The sequence below is a fragment of the Calliopsis andreniformis genome, chromosome 8, assembly GCF_051401765.1.
Source record: "Calliopsis andreniformis isolate RMS-2024a chromosome 8, iyCalAndr_principal, whole genome shotgun sequence".
NCBI classification, from domain to species: domain Eukaryota; kingdom Metazoa; phylum Arthropoda; class Insecta; order Hymenoptera; family Andrenidae; genus Calliopsis; species Calliopsis andreniformis.
The window spans coordinates 856806-876167 of NC_135069.1; the positions used below are offsets into that span (position 1 = coordinate 856806).

At 41.9% G+C, this 19362-nt stretch overlaps 2 protein-coding genes across 3 annotated transcripts; one reads left to right on the top strand and one right to left on the bottom strand.

The window, feature by feature from the left end:
* The first annotated feature begins 5184 nt into the window (after positions 1-5184).
* On the top strand, positions 5185-6394 carry Jhamt (juvenile hormone acid methyltransferase). Its single transcript, XM_076383033.1, has 5 exons — positions 5185-5371; positions 5432-5603; positions 5681-5813; positions 5888-6035; positions 6120-6394. Exons 1-5 carry the CDS (start codon positions 5185-5187, stop codon positions 6332-6334), a joined length of 855 nt encoding a protein of 284 aa, XP_076239148.1. The 3' UTR covers positions 6335-6394.
* A 6885-nt stretch (positions 6395-13279) lies between these two features.
* Positions 13280-19062, bottom strand: Plc21c (Phospholipase C at 21C). 2 transcript variants are annotated; one of them, XM_076383487.1, is made up of 17 exons: positions 18845-19062; positions 18587-18733; positions 17809-18080; positions 17639-17723; positions 17138-17555; positions 16933-17053; positions 16651-16846; positions 16246-16573; positions 15995-16186; positions 15714-15923; positions 15323-15642; positions 14924-15241; positions 14798-14845; positions 14514-14721; positions 14217-14439; positions 13636-14143; positions 13280-13553 (listed from the first exon to the last, which is right to left on the bottom strand). In XM_076383487.1, the coding sequence occupies exons 1-17, from the start codon at positions 18941-18943 to the stop codon at positions 13431-13433; spliced, it is 3816 nt and encodes a 1271-aa protein (XP_076239602.1). In that variant the 5' UTR covers positions 18944-19062; the 3' UTR covers positions 13280-13430. The 2 variants fall into 2 exon arrangements, with proteins under 2 accessions (XP_076239602.1, XP_076239603.1); XM_076383488.1 differs by lacking the exon at positions 14798-14845.
* Between the last annotated feature and the right edge of the window lie 300 nt (positions 19063-19362).

Sequence of the window (19362 nt, forward strand, 5' to 3'; positions counted from 1 at the left end):
CATCCACTGATGCCAACGAAAAAACCTCTGACCCTCTCAAGGATTTTTAGCCAGACTCGCCTTTTCCATTCTAGGCTGAGAAGGCTTCGCGAAAGAGGAAGAGAAAAAAGAAGAAGGGCGTAGGGTAGAAAACGAATGGAGGATCATGGGAAAAAAGGGGAAAAAGAGGCGAGAAAAGTGTGCAACGAGCAACGAAGAGATAGCACCGCGACCAAGAGGGATGGAATGGATAAAGTAGTAGAGAGGGTAGCGGAAGGCAGATTGCAGGGCGGAGGGAAAAGAGAAACGGAGGCGTACAGAGGAGAGAGAGAGAGAGAGAGAGAGAGAGAGAGCGCGAGTTTAAGTGCTACCGAGTGTCTAGCTCCTTGTGGGATCGAAGCGAGGACTCGCTCTCTGGCTCTGGCTGCGTCTCTTTCTCGGATCGAAGCAAGGCGGCCCTCGCCCTCTCTCGTCCTCGTTCTCGTCTTCGTCCTCATCGCCATTCCCTTCCCCGTTCCTGTCCCCGTCCTCCTTTTCCTCCCTGTTCCCTCTCGACCTCTCCGCGGGCGCACAGACGTCCGCGTACACATCCACTCGGTTACGTACACGGACAAAGACTCCGAGAGGGAGAAACTCCCTCTTTCCCTCCCTCGCGGCAAATACAGAGATAGACAGAGGGAATGGGAGGCGGAGGAGGAAGAGGGAGACGGACACGAAGGGAAATCTCGTTGCTCGTTCCTTTCCCCGTCTCGCTCCGACCCGCGACATCCGCTTCCTCCCTCCCGCTTACGCCGCGCCGTTTCTCTGCGTTCCTCTCTCTTTGGCTGTTTCATTCGATGGTATAGGTAGAGCGTGGGGCGTAACCAACCCCTCTAGAATCCGCATCGCGGCACCGACAGTCGGCATTCGCCGTGCCATTGGTCCCGACGACACTCGGAAATCCAATGGAAAGCGCAAATACGATGCCGACTTCCGGTCGGCGAAACGAATTCGGGAAACTCCCGATCGCGCAGGACTGCTACCCCCTGGTTCCAAGTCTGCTCATCCCGAACGCTTTCTATCCACCCCCGAGGCTGGGAATCTCTCTCCCTCTCTCTCCCTCTCTTCCCGCTTCGTTCTCCCAGTCTCGCGATCTCTTTCGCCACACCTGTTCGCAGTCACATCCAAATGCTGGAAACTCGACGATTGGTTGCGAAACCAGTTGCCACGATTCCATTGGCCGACGCCCGTTTTCCTTCTTTCACGAATAAAGGAAAACGTTCTCCGATCACTGCCGAAGAGGAGGAGCAACGCATTAGTATCTGCACTTGCATCGGGTTCCCTTCCGACTCGACCTTTCCCGAGATGCATCGAAATTTTATTCGTTAGGTGTAAGGTCATTAAAAATTGGAGATTAACAGAGAGCCGTGATCTCGAAGGACTGCTAGAGCAAAGAAGCTGCTATTAATTCAGAAATATGTGCATCAAAATAGATGCAGAAGAATAACATGTCTTCGAAATACTATTTTAAAGATTCTTCGAATATTGAGACCTTGATAGGAAGAAAATCGTCGAAAGAAAAAAATAAGAGGTTCATGACCGTCGTTACAGCGAGTAACTTTTTAACGCGAAGATAGGTGCAGCGAAAGATTCCAGAGGTGTTGAATGCGATTGCGTTCCCTATCGATCCTGAAACAGACTCTTCTTAAAGAGATGTAGCACTATCTTCCTTTCCGCGATACAACGCGAAATACGTAAGCTAAGGGTCCGCCTTAAAGATAGCAGAAACGAGCGCTGATATTCCTTTTCCCGACAGCGAGATCCTGTGCGGGTTACGGCAAATCCAGGGGGAGGGTTCGAACCACTTCAACTCACGATTCGTTTCATGGTAGCAGAGAAGTCTGGTCCCATTTGGAGACTAGCTAACGAAAGAATTATTTTTATTAGAAAAAGAATTAGAAGACTGAAAAAAAATGACAGTAAGACAAAGCAAGTGAAGATGTAATTCTTTCGAGCTAGATACTCGCGAACTCTTACGTAGAAACGCGGGGTCGCGAGACGAGCCACGCTATTGGATAATACCGGAGGCGGCCGGCTTCACCGAGAGAACCATCCATTTAAAATGTCTCCCTTAAATCTCCAACACCACCAGCAACCACCACCATCACCACCGCCGCCGCCGCCACCATCTCCGACCTCCACCACCTCCACCGACGCGCTACCGACTTTCAGTAGTCGCCTCCATCCTCACCCAACCTCCCGTCACCGAGCCTCCGAGGGCCTCCCTCTCGCACTGCCACCGGTTTCTTCCACCCCTCGCACTTTTATATCCACCTAAATCCATCCATTTTAAATGACGGATATTTTCTCCGAGCGACTGTATGGATTTTCATACCTTCCACGAAGAAGGAGCGTGCATACAAGCAGCCGTGGAAGCCGACGCGCAGCGTAACCCGTGAATATTTTCACGAGCAAGGCTTCCCGTCCCCCCTCTCACCCAACTACCGACCTTTCCTACCGAATTCTCATACTTTCTTCTTCAAATTTATCTCGACGAATTTAGCTCGGCGAACCGAAAGGGAACTCCGTCTTTAGGAACGATTATTCCAATAATAGGAACGAAATTTTAGAAGCAGTTGCCGGGGTCAACGAAGAATCGAAAGGTCTCGGTCACAGGACAATGGTGCCGCGGAGAATGAGGAGAATTTCGAACAATAGGCAAGTCGCGAAAGAAGAGAGGTCACCTGCGTCAGAGATGAGAGCGAGGACTGAAAATAAGGAGACTGCGAGGCAGCGGAGGTTGAAGTAGTTACTCGCAACGTTTATTCTTTCCTTTTCCCCTAAATGTTTGATAAGTTTCGCTAAGAACTCGAGGAAAGAGATTCTAAAAAGGGACTCCAGGACAAAAGGTTGCCCAAGATCGCTGGGAACGAAGGACTCTCGTGTCGGAGCACTGTTTCAGTTTTCTGTAACAACGAAACAGTGTCAAGAAAGGCCAGCGTGTAACACGCAATAATTACGAGTTCAGTGTATTATGCACAGTCGATCGAACGCGGAAGAAACATCGAATCTTCGGCGTCAGGAATCTGAGAAGCGAGTACACCAAGGGGACGCCGCCTTCTTCCATTAATCTCGCGGCAATCGAAATTAGCATAATTGACGGAGCGGAGAATAGCGGCCTGTTTGACTCTGAAACGCCATCTCGTATAATCTCTCCATATATCTCACTCAGTGTTTTCCGATAAAGCACGCATCCGCGGGAGGGCCACGGACCCCACCAGTCACAGACGATCGTCCGAGATGTTTCCACGAGCCAAAAAGCATCGCGAAGGAAGTCTCGAGAGCCACTTCAAACTCGAAGCTCCTTCCTCCGATCAACCGGATATCACTGGAGAATTCGAACGGACGAACTCGGTTTTTCACGCAGGCTACGTCTGTGTCTGCATCTACATGTATAGTTTCAGCGCTCCATCATTAAAGTTTACGGGGCTGATTCACCCTTTAGATGAAAACTGTAAAAGATTTCTCTGCTGTACCCCTGCTGCTTTCCACCGTCCCAATTTCTCTTTCGAACCACGAGAGCACATCGTCCCGAGCAAGATGTATCGACGCGGATTTTTTTCCGCGTCAGTCATTTATCAAAGCCGTTCGTTCCCTTCGCCGCCTTTGCACTCGATACGCGCGAACCAAAGAAAAGGCTTAAACAAAGAAATCAGGTGGGTAGAAGAGAAGCAAGATACCGAAAATATAGTCGCTCGTATGCGCGAGTTCATTCACATCCGTTGCATTGTAACCACAAGCATACGAATGACCAATGGAACGATGAAAGATAACTGCTAGTAATATATTCAGGTCAGCTGTATGAGTTGAACTATAGACTACTTAAAATCCGACACATTTTCCTGGAAAATTGCTGGTTCAGGGCGGATGTTAAACTTGGAACGTCTAACACGTTATTTATACGCCACATTAAAGAGCTCGAAAAGCGTTTGGCCTTCGAAACTTTCGATACTCATCGAGTTCAAATAACGCCACCGAAAAGGACAATTTTTACGTATTCGAATGAAGAGAATCAATCCTATTAAGCACGGAGCACAGGAATGCGTGTGTTTCATGCAACACTCAGCTACTGGAGGATGAAAGCAGAAGGCGAATGATAAGAAGGGATCGTTTCTCGGGGGTAGGCGGTGTGTGTCCACGCATACGCAAATACGGTAACGTCCGAATCGCAAATACGTGGCGACGGTAAGATAAGGACTGCTAAAGGGACACCGAGTCCCTCCGATCAACGTCGAGGATGGCGATCGCGAACGAGTTAAAGAAAAATATCGCGCTCCAATTTAATTTATTAATCACGCTTCGCGGCGTGAAAGGGCGCGGGAACATATAAAAATAACAACGGCACATGAACGTGGTAAATACGGCATCGGCAAGCGAAAAGAAAATACACGTACGATGGGAGAACCATCGGAATAACGAGGGCGGCTTTTAATCGGGTGAAAATATAATGTTTGCGCGGATGATAGACAATGCTGACGGTTCAATTTCTTAACCACACCTTAACGATGAGTCGCGGAAGAAACTAGCACATAGGGTAAATATTTGCGTGGAAAGAGTCAAGAAATGTATGCGACAAGTAGGTATGTATCGAACGACGAGAAATTAGAGGCCATTCTTAAGACTTTTTAATCTATACTGTACAGCTAATAAAACTTTAAGCTAATTTTTCTTAGGGGATCGAGGGGATAATCGATTAATAAATCAGGCAAAGACAATTACATTAGAAGGTAGACACAGTAAACGAACGGATGCGCTCCTCTCGAGGACAACGCATTTCAATGCCTCTAAAAGAAGAGGTCATTGAACTTCATCGTCCACGAAAGACTCAGCGGTTGAGGTAGGTACGGATTGGAAGAATGCAGGAAACGAAAAGAGAGCGGAGAGGAAACTACGCCGAAGAAAAGAAGAGGCAAGAAGAATGAAATAGAAGGGCGGAGACGGAAGCTTGCGTGTTCGACTCGTCGAATATAAATACCAAAGTCGGCTTAAAAACTTCTCAGTCGAAGATTCAGTGACACGTTGAGCCTGTATGCCGCGCAACATCCTTTGCTTCTTTTCGACTTTCTATCATTTTCACGAAGATATTTCAAGCTAGTCGATTCACCGACGTGCTTTTCGAGATACAGAAAATAATTCTACGCGACACCGATAGCCAAATTTACGAATATGCATAAGCCAGAGATGTACGCAAACAGAAGTAAGCTTCAGTACCTCGACGCGAAAGATATCGTGGAAGAATTCGAAAAGGAATTATCAGAAATGGAGGGCAAGTGCATAGACATTGGATGCGGACCAGGAAACGTTACCATGGATTTGATCTTGCGTAGATTATCACCAGAAGTTGAGTTAGTCGGTAAGAGAATCAAAAAGTAGATTTAAAACATCGAACATTAAGAATTCACTATACGTTTAGGAGTTGATATATCGCAATCGATGATCGATTACGCGAGGCAAAAATATAGCGACGAAAAACGATTGTCATTTATGCAGCTGGATATTGAAACTACAAATTTATCAAACGAATTAGTTGGCCAGTACAGTAACTTATTTTCCTTCTACTGTTTCCACTGGTGCAAGGATGTGCGGTACTTTCAATCAATACTTTTATCTTGTATTATTAATTTGGCGGAAAATTTGATTCTAACTTTATTATCGAATATAGGCTAGCTTTCGAAAACACGTATAAGCTACTGCGACCAGGAGGGAAAGCCTTAATCATGTTTCTGGGTTGGAACGATGGTTTTGACGCTTATGCGAGGCTACCAACTTATTCACAATATAAGCCATATACGCAGGTTATAGCAATGAAACATACACTCACCCATTTTCCGATTAAACGTCGACTAAAATCTATTGAACCTATTTCTAGGATGCATTGCGTTACGTGCCCTTCTTTCACCGATGCAAGGATTCACGAATAGCATTAAGGCAGATGCTGGAAGAGATAGGATTCGAAGTCTTACACTGTAGCAGGAGGGAAAGGAGCTACATCTACCAAAATTTGGATATATTTAAAGGTATAGTCCCTACAATATTCATTTCAAATAAACATACTTGTGATTGTGACAGAAATTATTACCAAGGAATAATCGTTTTCGCAGATTACGTACTCGCAGTAAATCCCTTCACTTCGCGAGTTCCTGAAAACCTTAAAGAGGATTTCAACAACGACTTGAGTCGCGAAGTAGCAAGTCGTAAAATCCATTTTCGAAATAATATTGATAACGATCAGCAAGAGTACAGTATCTTGGACATATATCACATCCTCGTGGCGTACTTGAGGAAGCCTGTTAGTATGGATGGAGGCATTGACTAAGAACTTGACACTTCTACGACATGACTAAATAAAAATATTTTGTAACAAAACTGTTGCTGTAAGTCTAGAATGGACACGTACAAATGTAATTGTTGTTGAGTGTAAATATATTGCTCTAATTTATGAGAACTTTCTGGTGTTTTATTAAATAATGAACACCTGCACACCTTCCCAAGTATGTCAATGTAGCAAACTAGTAAAGGTAGCAAAGAACAAGTAGTGGTCCAAGCAAGGAACAACTTGACATCGTTTCTACAACACTAAACTTTATTGTACACTATTTATCTTTGATTTTACAATACGGTACAGCCATTTATAGAATATCGTTAAAACTCATACATCGTCGCACGGGTATAAGTGCATCTGTGCGGTGCTTACGGATATCCATATACAGGGAGTAACAATTTATCTAACGCTTCTTCCTAAAAAATACACCCAAGTTTATAAGTCAGCTAGAAACCGTCAACATCGACCTGCTTCGATACACTGACATTTCCTCAACATCCGATCAATGTAATTGCTACGTAGGACGAGAAAAATGTCGCACGACAGAGACGATCTAGTTTCACATGACATTTGAAAAGACAACATGATCCTTGATTCGATTCATCGAAGACATTCTCTTCGTCCCTTTAGAGAAATCACAAAAAATACCTAATTATCGGATCTATCAAGAAAACGGTACCGTAATTCTAAATGGAAGCAACTCGAGTCTACCGCTGTTCGCGAACTTTTGTAACGTTCTCTCTTACGGATCGTACGCTGATGTCGCATAGAAAAATGTCGATTTTTCGCGACATCGTCCTTAATATGTACGTCTAAACACAGACAGAGCTAGTCAAGCGGAAACAATTGTAAATGCGTAAAAATTGAAAAATAGTCCGAAACATACAGTAACAGTCCAAAGGGAACGCATCGAGAGACGGAAGTATATATAAAAAAGACGATTCGAAAAATTCTTATTGTTACGAAAATTCTGTGCGAGCGTCAGCGCGACGAATGGCATCGTCAGGCGTTAAACGACTCTAGCGGAAACCGAAGACGAGTGAAACTGTGTGTGCGTCGGTATCGGGCGAAGCTCTCGAGGAATCATATTATATGGCGAAGACATCGATCGTGCAGAGAACGTACATGCACATAATGGCAGAGAAAAGCAAAGAGAACGGAACGTCCGCGCGAATCGACTAGTAGCTCGCGTGTCACGAGCAAGACTGCCATTGAGATTGGCGTCAATTGACGCATCAATCTGTGCCTTTCAGCAACCGAGAGAGAGAGATACACCGTTACGTACTCTTTCGAGTAGCGAATTTCAATTTCGAGAAAAATCCCTTAATTAAATAGAAAGATCAAATGATCACAGATTATCGATATCAAATTACCAGCCATACTCGTGCTAATTCATACTCTTACGTTTTCTCGCAAAATTAAAGGGAGGAAATAGAGTTACCCCGGCCAGAAATTACAAACTTACTATCGTATACTTAAATACCCGCATATTTAAGATCTACTCCCGTGTATCGCGAAGAAAGTTGTTTTCCGTAGAAAATTAAATTGCCACGTTAAATCAATTCGCGCGCCCAGCGTCGCGTACGGTGAGTCAACTTAAAATATGTATCGGTGAAAAATCTCGACGAACGTTACAACGAATAAATCCTCTCTGTTGGCCGATCTAGTGTGGAAGCGACTCGTAAATTACGGGTAATAGGTACGCACGGTTTAGTGCATGGGCAATTAACAATAAAGCGAGCGGCTTGTGGACGACGAAAAGACGAAACCCTTAATTTCCTCGGCGCGTTGCGTGACGGACGAGACGAGAAAATCGACCGTGGTGGAAGCGAAGGGAAAACAAACGGCGAGGTGTCGTCGTTCTAATTTGCAGAAGAGGAACGTGAGTGCGCGCCTCGCGGGACAAACGGATCAAGCGTTATTAATCGTCCGTAAATATTCCCGCTTGGATCGATACGGTTTGCTTCTTACGGTTTGCGATACGAAGGGAATCATAAATTTAGCTCAAACAGGCTCGAAAAGTGATCGTAAACGGGCCAAGAAATAGATAATTGACGACACACTCAGCATTTCAAAGTTCTGAATATCGACGGTGCCTATTGCTCCATTGTCTTGCAATACAGAGGTAAGAAACTTGAGTAATTATTGGCAAGATTGTGCAAGATAGCGGAGACGTTAGATAATGATATATCCATGGACGAAGCGAATAGTTCGCGAATAAAGTAGCGTTAGCTCGACACCAAGTGAACGAAAGACCAACGTCCATTATCAAACATTATACAGAGAGAACGAGAACGAGCTGAAGTAGCATGAAAAATCACATAGAACATCGAAGAGTATTCGAAGCATTGAAGAATTGACAAGCAGACGATCCTCGATAAAAGAACGCGTACGCAAAGCTTACACGGAGAAAGGCAGAGGAAAAACGTGTCCCGTTCTCATGTATTCGTATCTTTATCTTGTCGCATTCGGCATTCGATTTGGTTAAGAAGAAATCGTTGAGTCGATAGAAGAATCGGTATCAGGTACGAAGAATCGTTGTTGGCAAAGAGATCCTTGTTGCACGGAAGCCAAAGGATGTTAAAGAGTAAACGAGGTTTGTAAAAGTAACGCGAGATCGCGATGACCGCGATCCCACGACCATCCACAAGTCGAGTTGAATATGTTACGCATCGGAAGCGGCTCGAAGAATTTTCCGAGCAAAATCTCTGGAAGAGAACGGGGACGTCCCTTCGGAAACGCGCGAGTCTATTTCGAAGAGGAACGTGAGCAACGCCAGACCGCTATGATCGTCAATAGGCCGTGTTTCAATCCTAACTACAACTTACACATGATACAGATCTGTACCCATTGGTCGCATCTCGCGACCAGAACGCGCGATTCGCACGAACTGTCGCAGATCTCCACCGAAAGTGATCGCTCGATACGGGAACATTCGAGTTTGGCAAGCTACGCGCGAAACGATCTTTCGATAGATAAGCGGACGTGCGGATCGCGCGTCGACCTGTTTCGAAATACAGGTAACACAAAATCTAATCTTCCCGTTAACTCTATGAACGACGACTATGTATATATATGTGTATATATATACTAAATAGTACTGCCACCTTTTCGCTACACTACCGTTAACAACATCAACAGCAACAACACATAATATATCAACGTGAATATATACATATATTGTATATGTATATAATATATATAATATCTGTCTCGTAACCTACTTCTTACGTTTACAAGTTAGGTACACGTGTGTAATATACATAACGCAAATAACACATACATTGAATGGATTGCGAAGTCGTGCGTGCGTGTGTCAGATGCGATATGCGTATTACAGAAATATAGGAAGAGGACGAAATAACGCTTCGTCCTGAGCGCGAATATATCCGTATGTTATAGTAATCGCACGGAGAAAAAATATACGGAGAAAATGCATGGCGCGTGGAGATCGAACTCGACGAAATTTTGACGGAGGACTTTCGAAGCTGTCGAGCCGAAAGAAACTGTTAGCCAAAGGCGCGAACATATCGAATTATATGTACGAGTAATCGACACGTAATTTTCTCTCCGTTCGAACGAAACAGAGTAACACAGCTTGAATAACTGAGGAACAAGCTAGCTCACAGTCCAATTATTTGTAAGCGCTTCGCTTGTTACTACAAAGCGCATTGGAAGAATTTCTGCAATCGTGCATCGCCAACAACGATACCAATGCTTATCCAATCGCGTTGGTATCGTAGACGGCCGTGTGCAGATGCGACTAAACGATCAGAAAACATCGACACATATAATTTGTATACCAATATTACATGTAGATGTATATGTATACATATATGTATGCATGCATGTATGTATTCATACACGATAATATAGAGATGCCTAATAATAGTTACGCATGATACAGCTGCCCCTTTCATTGCTTTCTCAGTGCAAACAATTTCAAATTTCATAAATTCTCCAAGTCCTTCCTCGATACAGTTTCCGGATTTCAACTTTTAGAACAGAATGATTCACTTCCTAGCGAATAGTTTGGCGTGCAAACCCGAAAAGCATAACTATAACTAGGCTCCTCTGTATAAATTTCCGATAATCTCGTACGACTTACTATAATGTACTATTGATTTCCTTCGCGTTTGAACGCTGGAGGTAGCCCGATACGGCTACCGTTGCTAATTAAACATACCCGTTTACGCTTACGTTATACATGTATCTTCATCCTCCTTCTACGGATTATCACTATTTTATCCCAGTTAAATCGGTTCACATCGATCGAATCCACAACGACGTACGATTACTTCATCATATTCTCTCGTTATATTGGGAAGAAAAATGGTAACTCACAAAAAATGCAATCACGGACAAATAGAAGTGTAAATTAAAGAAAATTAATGTTTCATCCGTCTAGAATTCGCCCCGCCCCCACAGACGTCTAAACCTACGCTTAAGCCAAGACTTAAGCTCCAGTGTCTATATACTAATTTACTTCTTTGCCAGATATGTAACACATACGGTATATTCATAATTCTACATTAACTAAAATGCATTTGTTCTACGCTTAAATTAAACAACCAATTTTACTAAAAAGAAATGCGCAAACAATCGTTACGCATTTCCGCAAAATTACAGGATGTCGAGTCCTGCTGTCAGGTTTTACTTTTCTTAATATCGTTTTTTCTATCGCATAGAAATCGTTCGCGTGCATAAACCAGAAGAATTCTGCTGTCTTAGGAAACCATAATATCTTACTGAAAATTATCTAAATAAAGGAGAACCCTATTTTTAAAAATATCCCAACAAATACAATATTCCAAGAAAAATGATTGAGAAACGAATGTGAGGATGTAACGTGAAGAACTATAAACCTATTTTTCGAAACGAAACGTCATTAAATAACGGAAAATCACGCTTTCGCGCCCTACACAATCTGCACACTCTTGCTGGATATTTAAAGACACATATGATGGAACCATGAACATCAGAATATAAAAAATGGTTCATTAAATAAATAAAGCGACGGCAGCAAAACTACCCAACAATTAGACAATAGTTCATCAACGATTCAGGATCGAATTCAGTCTCCAAATAGAAGGGAATTAATCTGTGCGTAACCCCTCGCAACATAAACGACGATAATATATACAGGATACCTCAAAAATACACAATAGAACCCAACAGAAGATAATTCCTTTCCAAGACAATGGATCAAAGATGCAAAATGCTTTACTTTCACATTTTCGATTTCTTCCCTTTTTATAGAGTGACCTTCTTTTGGCTTATATCTTGTGTAATATTTTAAAGTACTCTGTATAATAGCAAAGGTACCCTTTTCTTCGCATTAACAATGATCACGCTCTACTTGCGCATATGAATGTGTATTCATGTATGTATATTTGTGTGCGTGTACTTATACATATATATACACATGTTAGTCTCCTTTTTTGCAAAAGCTCGCGATTTTCGATACTCCCCGCGTATCTCGGCGATTGTTTACGAAATAAATAATGGGATGGATCACACAAGAGATTTACAATGCGCAAGTGTCAGCTTTTCTTAACTTTTAATCCTAATTTCCTGTTATATCTAATAAGAATATATATATATATTATATGTATATGTATATATATTAAGATATATGTATATATATATATATAATATGCTTGTGTAATATCGAGTTGTTTAAAATATTGTACGATTAGAAACAACAAGGACAATGTTACGAAGTAACATTTTTGATTGTCTTCCTAAAAGAGGCTTGCCCCCAAAATCGTATCGCATCGGCCTCAAAATAGCCGGTAGCCTGAAACCACGGTACAAAAATGGTTGGAAACGATCCCGTTGATAGTTCTTTTTCTCCACTTTTTTTTTTTGTTTTGATTTGCTTTCTTTATACAATACGATCTCTTTAGCGTATTTACGGATACAGGCTACTCGAAAAAATGTCTTTGAGTACTTTCAGTCAAAAATATATTAGATCACGTACGCGGCCATCCAAATATTCTTTATCCGTTCGTCTAATACATTCCCTCATCCCTAGGCCAAAAAGACTTCATCCCCCATCACGTTTATTCCTTACTCATCCCCCTCTGTTTGAGTTTCCTGAGATCCGATTATTTAGCGTTTGATCGATTTCTGCATCATTTATAACTTGAGAATATCTTGGAACGCGCGATTCAGCATCGACTCGCTAATTAAATAACGTCTTATACATATAATAACAAGATTAAATAGTAGCACTTAGAAAGATATTATTCTCTTATTTAGAATCGTGTAACTGTTCCATGCGCGTTCGATCTACCCGCACCTTTCCGAAGTTTCGTTTCGAAATTGAGAATACAACTGAATCTCGACTCTGGTGAAAATGGTCTCGAATAATGCAACAAGGAAATAGTGCGTTTAATACTGTGCGGAAAAGTAATATCGCATCAAAAAGGACAGAACTCGAGCAAACTCACCATTCTCTTAAATCGCGTTTGAACGCAATACACTATTCAATTGCTATCTTTCCTGCTGAGATCAAAACGATCGATTAGAGGATCGATCGATTCACGTTATTGAACTTCCAAGAAGCGTGGACGTTGAGTAAATAGGAAAACTGTCTCAAACCCGTTACACGACTTCAAATCTTTGAAACCACAAGCAAGTATACGACTGAAATTCATATCGTACGCACATACCTATCGTAGACGATTAGAACACTGCACGTCGTATCGATCTAGCTGTATCTGAAGCAATTCCTTTTATCAAATGCTTCAGTCGAAGAACGGCTCTGCTCCTCTACACCCTCACACCACTTCGTAAATGCTGTACACATTGCAGAACAGACTTTCACGGAAGTTGGATAAAATTATGTTAGCAAAACACAGGTAACAGAGTAAATCTCACAAATTCCCTACCACTGCCGATAGACACTCCTTTTCCCTTGTCCTTCATTCCAGAAAACCAACCAACGCGCGACTCGTAACTACCATCCTCGTCAATCAGCAACACATATTCCCGACAAAAACGGTTTACCGTCACGACGAACTTGCGAATCCGCGAAACTGAGCGATTTAGAGACCATGATATACTAAATCATTGATCGTTCTAATCAATACGTATTTCCGCTGAGCGATTCTGGCATACTGGTTCCACCGGATGGCGACAGAGGCAACTCCCCACTCTCGTACTTGCTACAACGACTGTTGTATTCAGCTATCAGGATTGCTTTGACCTGGAACACAAATGGCCGATGTTAATTGGACTGCGAGAAAGACAAATCACAGGTCACGAAAACACAAGGCGACGAATCAAACCTTAGCCCTCTCCTTCTCCAACCTCTGTCGAACCTCTTCGTGCTGTCGTTCAAGCTCTGCCCTCTTTTTCTCGTAAATTTTGGCCAATCGCGTACATTCGTTCACACCTTTCTCTACAGTCGACTTCGCTACCTCCCTCTTCATACGATCTAACTCAGCTTTGTCTTTGTGCACTTTTGCCAACTGCTTCACCTCCCCGTGCCTCGTAGCCTGAAGCTTTCTCATCACATCCGCGGTCTCTCGTTCTAACAATACTCTTAACGTTTTCAACTGATTAGACTGAGAAGTTTTCATGACTTTCTCCACGGTCGAGAACAGACTCTCGTAATATTTTTCTTGAAGTTCGTGTTCCTGTTGAACGTGAGCCTTACACACAGCCAATAAACGTTCGCTCTGGCTCCTTGGCAATCCTTTCGGTGCACCACCATTCCCTTCACGATTTTCTAAATCCGTACATTCTGAAGATTCTGCCAGTGCTAGCGTGCTTAATCCCACTTCGCTCGAAAAACTGTAGAGAAGATACAAATATACAGAGGTTCGCATAGACATTTTCTCTGTTCCGAGAAATAATAAAAACTTACATATTACGGCTGGACAGTCGCTTTACCAACTTATGGCTCACATAGAACTTTGACTTGTGTTTTTCACCGTCAATCGAACCCTTTTGCGACTGCACTCTCAACTTTTCTTTCTCATGTTTCTTTCGCAATGACTCGAGCTTCTTTTCAAGCTCCATCTTTTTCTCTCTAACGAGTTTATTTTCCATTAATTTTTCTAACGGCTCAGCCATTATTTCATCGCTCACTACAATACGATACGAATAATAATTTTTATGTCTAGATTAGGATCATAAATAGGGACGAAAAATGAATGCTTACTGCCACTGGCATTGGCATTGACTGGACTTTTATTTGTAGACGAGTCAACGACTGGAATTGGAGGAGCAGGTGTCTTGTCCTCAGTATCCTGTGTATCAGAAGTGTTAACACCTCCGATAGACGGCCTACCATGCACCACAGTAGTGGTCGGATCAAGTGCTGGCAACTCGCCCACAGACTGTAATCTCTTTGCTTTCACAGTTTCCTCCTGAAACAGGGTATGTAAGAATGCACAAAATAAAATAAATGCACATTAATTAATGCCCTTTAATCGAATCACTTACAACTGGCTTAAAGGAACTTGCTCCTTCATTACTAACTTTTGGCTTATCCTAGAAAATGTTAGTACGCGGATGTTAGTTTGTTATTTTTGTTAGTAGATAATGATCTCTTTACGTTTCAAACCTTACATCAACTTCCTCTGACGGATCCTCTAAACAATCAGTAAGAACAGACAACTGTTTCTCTCTTTTCTCTACTTCGCTCTGGTATTTAATTGGATTGGCCAAGGCCTCGGCGAGCTCGCTCAAGCCATCGGGAACATAGTCCTTCACTATAACATGTAAAAACAGACTTGCCAACGGAAGTGGCTGTCCACATTCTGTTCTAAGAGCCACGTGCCGATAGCCTGGACACAGTCCCACTACAGGTAATACTCTGTGACCGATTAAACGACCCGATTCCTCATACGCGGCAATTCTAATTGAGGCAAGCTCTGGTAAAACAACCTGATAGACATGACAGAAGCATGATATTGTTACGCATACATGTAAAAGAGAATGTAAAAAATTATCAAAATAAATATTTACCTTCTTAAATACAAAAGGTTCCTCATCGTATACAGGATTGATACCATTGTTCGCAACAATTTTCGTGCGGAACTTTTTCCTCACTGTATCCGCTGGTAGACCGAACATATCTACCTCGATATAAGTACCCACTCTTTTGTCTGTTAGAAACTGAGCTGATATTACGTGTATGTGAACTGTTCCAGCTATAATACCATCTACAGTTGATTCTGCGAAAGGATCCAACCGTCGATCCTTCCGCCTCATGAATTCCGGTTTTAAAAGGTATCCAGATCGTTGATTGTATTCAAAAATACCCAAGTTCAATTGCATCGCAAGATCTAATATAAAAGAAGCATAAAGTGTCAGTGGTTTTATAGAAATACAGAAATCAAATATAATCAATGCGTACCAAGCGTTTGATAATTCAACGCAACTAGCTGGCAACCTGCGTTCCAAAATACTTGAGGCATAAAATTACTGGAATCAAATCGTGTACCTGCTGGATACACTCTTGATAATTGATGTTTATTATAATTTACAAATTCTAGTGGTCTTTCCTTTAACAAAGTTGTTGCTTGTTTCTCATCAAATGATGACATTTCATACATGCGATTTTTTTCTGAAAAAGTCGACTAATTTACAATAAACAACGCAAAAAGGATTTAAAAAATAGATGTTGTATAGACGTACTTTCAGCTGATTCAAAGCTGCTAAAATGTACTGGTTGAACATAATTAACTAGAGCTGAGATTTCTGCTCCCGCTTCTGTTTCTTTAGCGCTAGATGCTACTTTATCAGGTGCAGGCACTTTATCGCCCATTCTTAATTTAATGTCTTCGACATTCGATTCATCCTCTTCGGTACTCGATTCCTCTTCGTCATCTGGAGTAGTAAATATTTTAATGTCATTTTAAAATTCTGTGTATTCTTGCAGTACTAACCATCATCATCTTGGGCGCTATCTTTGCTGCCTTGTCTCTGCTGTAACATCGGAGGATGCGAGATATCTCCATTTCCAATTTGTTCATCATTGTTATCACCTGACTCGGCTTGAGGAACAATATCAGGCGGAGGTCCATTTTCTCCTTCAGCAGTTTGATTCACCACTTCGTTCTCTTCGTTTTCTTGAGCTCCCTCCTCGGATTCTGTCGCTTGTGCCGGTTGCTTCTTTTTGTGCTTTTTATGGTGATGATGATGCTTTTTCTTATTTTTTATTATGATCTTACGTTTTAACAGATTTGGAGGCGGCAACTCTTGTCCAGGCTCCAACTAAACATCAAACGACGATACAATTCATGCTGTTCCATACCATAAATGATATTAACAAGGTTCATACTAAACAGTACCTTATGAGATTCGAGAGGTGCGTCAAGCAACATTTCGCCGAACAATTCTCTGCAATACTGAGCTATCTTAGCTTGCTGTCTTGGATTGCAATGATTCTCAAAGCTGAGAATAACAGGGTATTCGGATGTTTTGAAAGCACTTTCAGCAATTGCTTCAATTACATCTCGTGCGTAAATTTCAGGTACAAATGTATATCTACAAGGAAAAATTGTTGCCAATAGTAACATGCATGAAACCATACATGCACGAAAATAGTAGATGTAGTATAAAAGTAATGATACCCATGAACAATGACAGGTTCATCAAATTTTCCGTTCCAAAAATCCAACTCAACGCATCGACACCCAGCAAGTAGACACTGACGATATATTTCTACGGAACTTTTCCCCGTAAGTTGATGTCCTATTAATATAATAGGAAATATTGAAAAAGACTGCACGGTCCTTAGAAAAATGAGCAATAGATAAGCTTGATCCAGCTACAAACCTGTTAAGTATGTATTGTGACTAGAATTTATGAAGTAATGCGCAAGCGGTTGGTCCATGTCGTCCGACAATTCGAGTTTTGTTAAAGCAACGATCGGATTATCTTCACTCATCAAATACCTCAAGAAACCGTCGAAACTCAGCTGGCCCCGAAACGCATTACATTTATTTGGTTCGTACTGACTTATGATATCCTTTGCTCTTGCCTCATTCGCATAAGGATACAAGATCTCATTCAGTCGCGGATCCCTTTGAGTTTTGTTCAAAAAGTCAACAAATTGTGTGACGGACATTAATCTACGTTTATTATTGCCTACAATGCTTTCGAAAACCTTTTCAACATCCGTCCGTTGAGTAAGAGACTTATAAAAATTAAAGAAATCTTCGAACTGAAATTTCTGCAACGATATTACATCGTTCTGAAAACGAGAAGAACGAGGATTTACAACAGAGAAAAATTATGTTTATAATATAGTTAAATGAGTAAGAGATTTGAACTCACTTTTCCGGAAGGGAAACCCGAGATATCAAGTGCTTTCTCGACACGCTTACGATCTTCTTTATTTTGCGCAAACATTCTAATTATGCTGAAATAACAATATATAATGTGTACACATTTATGTATATATGCATATTAATTTCAATACACACATATATACAAATTGTGCTCACTTCTTCACAGGAATTTTCTCCGATTTATCGGCTGTAAGTGTAAGTTTGGTATGCGCTTTCTGCAGAAACATAGTTGTGCTTGTATTGAGCAGAGTTAAATTATATGCAAGTTGAAAAATTTGTTCTGTCCAGTGTTGTGCGATTTCTGCGCGCTTTGTACAAAAGTTAATAAAATTCATGTTGACGAAATCAGATCCATAACAAATTGTCACCGTCTTCTCCTCTAAAGTATCTTGAGAGCCCATTGTTACAAGAGATTTCAATTTAGGATCCTGAAAACCATGCCTTCATTCAAGGTAGCCCATTCAAAGTATACAACTAGAAAGTTTTGCCTCAAAGTTTGTGCTTATAAAATTAACATGTGCATATTGTGTTAGCAATAATAGCTTGCATTACAATAAGCTACTGATGCAAAGAACAGCCATGTATAAAGCCCCTTTATAAACTGCATATTGATTTATAGGAAAATATAATAGATTGGAATCGTTCTCCTTTCCGTGGAGCCACAATTATTTTCATTGTGCACAGAAATAGGTGTGAGTGAGAAAGAATGATTTACATTGAGGACATAAAGTAGGTAATATTCTATTTATAGATTTGTTCAATAATTATTGTGCTTGGGATGCTGCACATCATTAGCATCTGCGTGAAAGCACATGATAAATATAGAAAGGCAAGACATCTTTGTTGCTGAACAATGATAATTGAAGAACAGCTCGCTTAACACTTGCATGACTAACTTAATGATATTTGAATTGCGCAAAGTTGAACTCGATACCTTTGGTACTTTGGCATATTTTCCACTTCGAGTATCTCTTATTATAGCAATATCCAACATTTCCATTTCGTTATTCTGATCCACCCAATGTAGATAAAAACCCAACTTATCCACTCTGAGCGTAACCAAAGTTGCTATACCAGAGTCCTATGCAGAAAATTCAAATATAGCCAACCATTGAAAGAAATACTATCCGTAAAACAACAATCCCTTTTCCCAGTTGGGAAGTTCCAATAAAATTTCACATGCAACTCGTACCTCATCCCATTTGACAAACTTCTCTCCATTCTGCAACTCCTGAGAGACCTCAACAGGTCTAAATTGCAAGGGGCTACCCGCTGTCTTAGTACCTGCCATCCTGCCCTAAGGACACTGCGAGCAGATTTATGTAGAGAAAATAACGCTCCTTAGCACAGAGCCAGTGGCGAATGGGCAAGTGACACAGGCTGATTATGCCAATGGTAACAATAGCAAGCACGAAGATGGTAACCACAGCAGCGGCGGCTGGAACGAAAACGACGTCGATGACAGCAGTAACGGAGAATAAAAGGTTGACTACGACGTCGGCGGGAGCGGTGGTGGCACCAACAGCGGCGACGGCGACGGCGACGACGACGATGACAACAGCCGTGGCGAGGATGGTAGGTGGAGCGGCAACGATGACGGTGAGAACAACGGCGGCGGCGGCGACGGCGACGGCGACGACGTCGACGTAAACCTCATCGAGAACCTTTCAAGCATTAGGCGCACCTCGTGAACCACCTTACCTCGACAGG

Bases quoted from the DNA above. Each gene is read 5' to 3' on its own strand.
- Plc21c (XM_076383487.1), bottom strand. From the start codon at position 18,943: ATGGCAGGTACTAAGACAGCGGGTAGCCCCTTGCAATTTAGACCTGTT. The intron at 14,722-14,797 runs GTAAGTGATTCG...ACCCTGTTTCAG, and splicing joins CAAGTTCCTTTAAGCCAGTT to GAGGAAACTGTGAAAGCAAA. The intron at 14,440-14,513 runs GTAAGCATTCAT...ATCGTATTGTAG, and splicing joins CAATGCCAATGCCAGTGGCA to TGAGCGATGAAATAATGGCT.
- Jhamt (XM_076383033.1), top strand. From the start codon at position 5,185: ATGCATAAGCCAGAGATGTACGCAAACAGAAGTAAGCTTCAGTACCTC. The intron at 5,604-5,680 runs GTACTTTCAATC...TATCGAATATAG, and splicing joins CACTGGTGCAAGGATGTGCG to GCTAGCTTTCGAAAACACGT. The intron at 5,814-5,887 runs GTTATAGCAATG...ACCTATTTCTAG, and splicing joins AATATAAGCCATATACGCAG to GATGCATTGCGTTACGTGCC.